The sequence below is a fragment of the Pygoscelis adeliae genome, unplaced genomic scaffold (genome assembly GCF_000699105.1).
Source record: "Pygoscelis adeliae isolate BGI_AS28 unplaced genomic scaffold, ASM69910v1 Scaffold218, whole genome shotgun sequence".
Taxonomy (NCBI): Eukaryota; Metazoa; Chordata; class Aves; order Sphenisciformes; family Spheniscidae; genus Pygoscelis; species Pygoscelis adeliae.
The window spans coordinates 2,011,875-2,019,474 of NW_008825433.1; the positions used below are offsets into that span (position 1 = coordinate 2,011,875).

Consider the following 7,600-nt stretch of genomic DNA (forward strand, 5'->3'; position numbering starts at 1 on the left):
TTAAATATGGAGCTAAAGTCTTTAACATACTAAGTTTTCAAATATTTTTGCAAGTTGATCCTACCTAATATACATGGATCAAATAAGCTTTCCTTAGCACATATTTTAATCTATTGTTACTGCACATCAATAATAAAAGAAAGTAGCGCAGATGAATGACACCACATGTACATCTCACAAAACAGGTGAGTCAAACTAGACTTGTAAGTTAACTTATAAACAAATAAAGAACAGAAGTATGTATTTTTCCCACTAAAAGGGTTACAGTCATGTATAAATGTTACTTTATTTAAAAAAATGTAAAAATCTTACAGCTTATGACAAACCTGGGTAACACCAACTCGCACTTCCCTGTTGACAGATCCTCCTACTTTTAACATCTCTCCACCACTCTTTAGGAAACCAGATCCTCCTCGCAGAAATCCTGTGGCCATGAGCTCCAAGACCTCCTCAAGCGTGGCTCTCTTCACATTCTGTCGCATCACTTTTGCAAAAAGAAAAGTAATCATTTAATTCCAAAGTTCCAACCAATACAAGCAATGATCTTGAAACGAGATTCATCAATTCAAAACTGTCTTGCAAACATAAATCTAGCCAACGTTTCAGATAACAGCTTGTTTTCATGCTTAAAAAATAAGCTACTTCTCCCAGGTGATTTTTGATAGTTTGCTCTCTTTCTTTGTATGACTACAACAGGGATTCTGCACTCTTTACTCCTTTTAGCTTAGCATTTATAAAACCAAACAATCCACTTACAAGCTTCCATCTACCACAACAACAATGTATTGTGCAACACTGTCATGTAACATGGTACTGAAGGTGCAGTTTGTCCACTTGGAAATGGAATCCAGAAGGACTTGTACCTGTTGCTTGTTTTGGTATCAGTGCTGTAGCCATGACTGTCCCCAAAAGCTTTGACACTGCAACTCGCACCCCATAGTTTGAGTTTTCCAGAGCTTTAAAGCACAGCGTTGCAACATTCTCTAGTTCAGCTGTCCACATAAATACTGCTTCATTCTGTAATTCCAACAGACACTGTAGGAAAAAAAGACCTGCTAAGCACCAATGGAGACCATTCTTACCTTTTATTTAAGTATCAGTGTAATTGTCAGGTTTATGCAGCAAATATTTTAATATGAATATTTTAAGAGTTAATCTCCCCCTCCCCCCCCATTTACCCAATAACTTAGCTGAGTAAACAATCAGAAGACTCATGGAATAGGTTAATACATAAATAAAAATTAAAAGAGGAAAGCACTACAAAAGAACTATGTTACCACAAACCTCTCCCACTGAGGCTCACAGCTAACATATTCTATCTCGTATTTGTTTACAAAATGGGGAAGACAGTATTAAAGTACCTCCGTTTACATGAAATAAGTCAAATATCTGAGTCTTCAGTGTAAACAGTAACGACTTACCTTGCCCAAGTAATTATCAAATTTCCTATCATAAACAACAGGTCACAGTTCAACTGCAGGTACTTCACAGTCACAGCACAAGAATTTCTAGGACCGGTGAGAAACTCACCCACCTTAGCCACTGCGCATCGTACAGCCATAGATCTGTCCGTCAACAGAGATCGGGCATTCTTATAAATATCACGGTGACAAGAAGCTGCTGCTCCTCCAAGTCCATTTAGGACTTTCTGTAAACTCATCAGAATTTCACTGCGGCCCTGAGACTGCACACACACACAAAAACATTTATGGAAAAATGTGGACGCAGTACTTACATCAAGAACCACAATACTTATATCAAATATAAGAATACTTGTATCTAACGCATAACTCTGCATTTTCCTGCTTCTGTGCAGGAATATTTTTGGAAACATTGATAATATAGTTCACTGAAGTCATACACAACCGATACCTAGCTGGTTTTAGATAGCAGTAAGCACTGTACACAGCTTTACTAAAACTGCCTCAGTTGTCACATAAATGAAGATGAGCCCAGGCAATCCAACAAATTGGCCCTAGACAAGATGCTTCTGTCCTGTCCCACCATTTATCTGCTCCAGCCTCAGGGAAAAAAGAAAAAATGGTTGATATGAGAGAACAGGAGCCTAAGTAGTCAACAGCTTCCCACTATACCCGCACACAGGCAGGAACTTACAGTTGGAGGGCTCCAAAAATAACACAGCCGAAGAAAACAGCTGCCAGGACAAGATCCACGCAATCAGCAGTCCTTCCAATTTGTCACAGATTTTTAAAAAAACAAACAAACAAACCCAACAAACAAAAACCCAACAGTGCTATTTGCATCAAATCAGACCCACTGACAGCCCAGGACACATTCTCTCAATATTATGACACACTCTCTTTTCAGAACACAATGCATCCTCCTCACATGTGGAGTAACATCTTTGTTGCAAAACTTAAGTATTTATTATTCTTTTTTAAACAACTGCATGTTTATTCAGGGTACACGAGCAGAAATCCTAATGCAGTAGTTAGAAATGGTACATACAACCATTTTGCAATTTTAATTACTGATGCCACTATGAAACAACTACTATAATATTCATATGACAAAACTCCAAACTCTCTGCAGTAAAAATACATGCACACGCTTAACTTGATACTAACCATGTAAGTGATCTGCATTTTTCTAGGTAGAAGGCAAACAATCCAGGCATTTTGGCAAACACCTCCGGAGGAAGCAGGTTTCAGTTTAAGTGGAATCAAGACCACATACACAAAATAATCTGAAACTTACCTCTGCACTTTTCAGAGACTTTAAAAGATTATTCACTGTTTCTGGAAAAGAACTACCCAGCATTCTGCCCATTTTTTCATAAAATGCTCCAACACACGCCACAGCAGCCCTACAAAAAAAGACATCAATCGGCATACTCTTTCTGTATCATCTAGATGGAGACAAATACTTAAATAGAAATGTATGTTTTAACCATCGATGAATAAAAATCTATTTATTATCCACTACTTATACTGGCTGTTTAACACTGTGCATTTAAATCATTCTTTTGTTTACAAAAGAAGTAACAGAAAAGTTATTAGCTTCTAAGAACACAAATGTATTTGAACAGGTATTATTACAGGATCTACAAATAGAGTGAAAAATTCTGGAGAAGACAAGTATATGCTTAAATCTCAGCAAGATTAGGGTTCTGTGTTTCAATAAACTGTCTCTTTTCCAAGCACCTGCAAGATAACCCCTACCCTTTAATATATCCTGACACATTTTTGTAGATACTGAATGATGTTTTTTTTTCAAGCCTACAAACTTAAAGTACATAAATTATTGCATAACACAAGAAAATTTATAGGCACTGTAAAAATCACTGGATCCATAAACAGTTACACACATGTTTTCCTTGCCCTGCCATTTGAGATTAGCAATATTTTAAGTAACGCCGTACTGCAGTTACATACACAAATTGCTCCAGGACAGTCACAGAAGCAGCTCCTTGAAAACATGCACTTTTTAATCACAAAGGAACAAGGCTTTTTTCTAAACCTGAAATTCTTGGGTAAATGACTTTTTAGCAAAGCTATTTGTTACAAACTCGTTACAGCCTACCCCTTAACAGGCATGTCTCCTACACAAACATCAAAAACTGAAGTTTGAAATCATATAGTAAAAAAACCTTCTGGACTACCACTTGAGGGGATAGCATAAGCGTCAGAGCATGTTATAGTACAAAACCCTTCCCACTTATACAAGTTCCTCACAGAGTTGCAACAGCTTCAAATAAAAGGAGGACAGTATCTGCCCGAATGGTGACTATTTCAGATTTTATTGTTAAATCCCTATTGTTATGATAAAGTCTGAAGGCAAGCCTAAATTGGGGTTCACTAGACACTGTGAACATATGAAGCAGTACGTGTGGGAAAGTTTCAGTTAAAAAACAGTTTTTCAGCGGAAGCTGTTTGTGGCATTAACTGAATTCCTACCAGTGAGACTCCTCCTGTAAGACGAACTGCATCACACATACATGCACACACACATCCGAGTATACAGACTCTGAGAGACTTGCGTGGTGTATCACAGGAGGGGAATATAAACAGGCAATGTTTGATGGGGGGGGAGGGGGGGAACCTTGAACATTCGGTTAGAGTTCTCTGGGCATAGATAATGCTCGTTTGACAATCTGCAGGTTCCATCTTAAATGGGGTACCTGAGCCCAATCAGCAATAATCCCACTGGTGGTATTTCTTCATTGCATTACTTTATCAACTGTTACCCTCTCCATGACATAAGCATGTGAAGAAACATAAGACAGTCCCTCGCCTAGGGGAAAGCATCTCACTTTCAGATAAACATGTATGTGTCACCTTTGAGTCCTGCCCTCCACAATCTCAATCCTGCTCTTTTCTCTGCTGTATCAAGCATATGTGAATTCCAAATAAGCATGCAAAATGTAAGTAAACATAACGTGCACATATACAGGCAGATTCTTCTGTAATATCCAGGACCACTTTGTTTAAAAATCATTCCCCTTTCCCTAGTAACATTTAACATACAGTTTCGTGGGCAGGTAGGCTGCAGTATCATCTTTGCTCTTGATGATGTCATTACACTTGTCAAGCGTCTGAAAAACAGTAAATGTGTCTCCAATGCTGTAGAGAGCAGCAAGATTTTTTGCTAGTAGTTTTCGTGTAGGTGGCCCAGGGGAACTGCTGATGAGTCCTGTTAGCTGTTCTACAAGTTTCTTCTGTTTTTCCTTGACATCTGTCTGTTAATGGACCAAAAATAAATAAAATAAGTCATTTAATCCTGTGTCTTGCCTCCAACACCCAGAAAAACCTACAAGAGATCGAAGCAAATTTTATCTCACTCCCACTTGTATGTAATTCAGCAAATTGCTTGTCTCAGAGATTTGAGATACATTCGATAATAGCAGAGACAGATGCTAAATTGCTCAGAATTAGCTGTTACCCTATTTAATTTTTACTTTTTAAAAATACTTAGTAAAAATACAGTAATACCTGCCTACAACATCTTTTAATCTTCTTTACAATCAAGAATTCCTACTCTGGGAGGGAAGGTTTTGCCTTTCAAATATTTACGACAATGAAGAACTCAAACCAAGCTATGTGTTATATAACAGTCATACTGACTGCCTACAATTAAACACTTAAAAACGACAAACTAATACAGAGGCTCTTCAGGCTGAGTCTGAAATCATACAGTTATCACCAGGCCATTACCCGTCAACTTTCTCTAGCATGAAATTAATACAAGTGTTTTAGAAAGAAGGGGAGAAAAACCCAACGTTAAATTACCTTGTTAGCAGCTACCAGCACTTTATCCAAAAATCTTAGCCACTCAAAGATAAAGACTGGTCTCTTTGCTTCTGTGATTTGAGCTAATGCTTCCTCATTCAGTAACAAACTATGTGCCAGCTCCATAACTGGTTAAATTCCGGTTTTATTGTAAATTTTTGTAGCAACTCTAAAATAAAAATGTAAGTATTAGCACAAAGTATAGTACAACAGTACAAAGCTTTGAAAATCAAATGAGAATATGACGATGCAATCTATAGATTACAGTATCATGGTTCCAGCCTGCTTAGACTTGTCTTAGCTAAGCAGTCCCACATAAAAACTACTCACATATTTACAACTGAGTACATCCACTAGTAGTATTTCAGCGAACAGAGTTGTTAATTGTAAAAAGAGCACCTACAACTTCAGGGTGCTAACTCTTAGCCAAGGCAAAATATACTGAAGTCCCTGTTTAAAGAAAAAAAAAAAAACCCGCACACAAAAGAGGTAAAGGAGTCATCCCACTGTCTCCTCTTACATAAAACAGAATAAGGAATGTCCCTAACCAAGACCTTTGATCACGCTCCTGAAGCTTGGGCATGAACCTCCTGGCCACCTTCTCAACACCTTCAACAGACAAGGTGAGAGGGAGATGAGCCTATCACAAGTAGGATTTTCCACTCGTCACAAATTTGAGAGAGGCAGGAGCAGCGACAGTGTTTGGCATCACTGACCTAGGACTTCCCAGATCCCACTAGCCTTGCTTTAAGTGCTGGACAAATAAGCCCTCTGAAACTCAGCAAGCCCAAAAAGCAAAAAAAACCAACCCCAAAACCTGAATGCAGTGATGCTGAAACTAGGATCTCGGGCAAAACAGAAAAAGCAAAGCAACTAAGGAGTGTTACGTAAGACATCATCTTCCGACAGCTGCGCCGTTCCACTTGTGCTCTCCACTGCTCACAGCTGCTTCCTCATTCGTGGTCAAACCCAACAAATTCTTAAAGTCAAATGAAGTGATTTAAATGAAATAATTTTAATTTTTTTTAAAACAGTCCCCAGATTAGACAGTAGTACAGGGTGTCATATTAATACTACAACTGTATTATGGTTCTAAATTCACCTTAGTGATCTGGTGCTGATGAAACTAAAGCATCACCATGTCTGTAATACTAAGCTTGTTCCCTGCTCTTTGGTACTTCGCGTTATAGTATTTTTCACTGCATACATCTCCAGCGACAGATCAGCAAAGGTGGAAGAGCCACATATGGAAGCACATACAGCCCTCCCCCGACACCTCCAAAGACATCTTCTGGCTTTTTTTTTGCCCCCCAGTTATAAAGAATTGAGGAGGTATTGCCTGTCAATAATGCACAGACACATCGCCTCAAAACACCTTTACATGAAAGCAGAGAGAAACGCAATGAATGACGGCACTATGATCTTTGGATATCATCCTAGAGGTCTACGCGGTTCGTCACACCCACACAGCACAGGAGTACCGTATGACAGCACAGCTCATTACTCCTTTTCCTCCGCAGATGAAAGTTTTAATTTTCCCCTGGCCTTTAGAGTCATGAACCCCTCATACGCCTTCCACACACTCCCTTACCTCTTCGTCTAAATTTAGGAAACACAAGCTCTGAGCTACCAAATCCGCACATACAGTCAGCCGTGTTGCTGAAGCACAAGGGATCAGATACAAGAACAACTACACAAACGTCCAGCTAATTGAAGACTCAGAGTCTAACATACAGCTATGCAGGTAGGCAACCCAAAGCTCACCTACGTTGGCCAAAGGTTTGCTCCAAAATTCAGCGAAAAACGCCTACCAGGTTCTACTGATTCTGGCGAGGGCTGGGTCTTACTGCGCATGTTACAAGTAATAAGTACACCGTTATCTCCCACAGGATGCAGAGCAAAAGCCTACCAACATCAGCTACCACCTAGTAAGTTATGTTGAAGCATTATAGAGGTTATAAAACGTTCAGGTGTACTAGCGCTCCCTTCTATTCTCCAGCTATTTTTCTGTAGCCTAAATCAACTATCGAGATCTTCCTCACGCATGCACTTCAGTGGACTAACTGAGAAAGCTGAAAATCAGGCACGTTTAGGAGAAATGACATCCTCCTGAAGAACTGCACCAGGGGAAAAGGATTTTGTGCCGGGTCCTTCTGCCTATGTCGGTTACTTTAACGGGCTGTGGCACCTCTCCCAGTGCATCTTGCCTGGTTCAGAAAACCCTCGAGAAGGAATGCCTCAGGACCGCATTACAGAGCTCGCTACACAACGATTCCTCCGCACAGGACCGATGCCAGGCACCAGCCAGGAGCGTGCCGCCTCCCCTACGCAACCGCCACCCCCACACCACG

The 7,600-nt window shown here is 39.7% G+C and overlaps 1 protein-coding gene across 1 annotated transcript in view; it reads right to left on the reverse strand.

The window, feature by feature from the left end:
- The window catches only part of HEATR5B (HEAT repeat containing 5B), a 59,523-nt gene extending 54,148 nt beyond the window's left edge, over positions 1-5,375 (reverse strand). Inside the window, exons 1-6 of the mRNA XM_009331039.1 lie at positions 5,250-5,375; positions 4,488-4,699; positions 2,719-2,827; positions 1,535-1,684; positions 864-1,035; positions 327-484 (exon numbers count right to left, since the gene is read on the reverse strand). Coding sequence (XP_009329314.1) covers positions 327-484; positions 864-1,035; positions 1,535-1,684; positions 2,719-2,827; positions 4,488-4,699; positions 5,250-5,375 — 927 coding nt within the window. The remainder of the gene's footprint in view (positions 1-326; positions 485-863; positions 1,036-1,534; positions 1,685-2,718; positions 2,828-4,487; positions 4,700-5,249) is intronic.
- Positions 5,376-7,600: the final 2,225 nt, after the last annotated feature.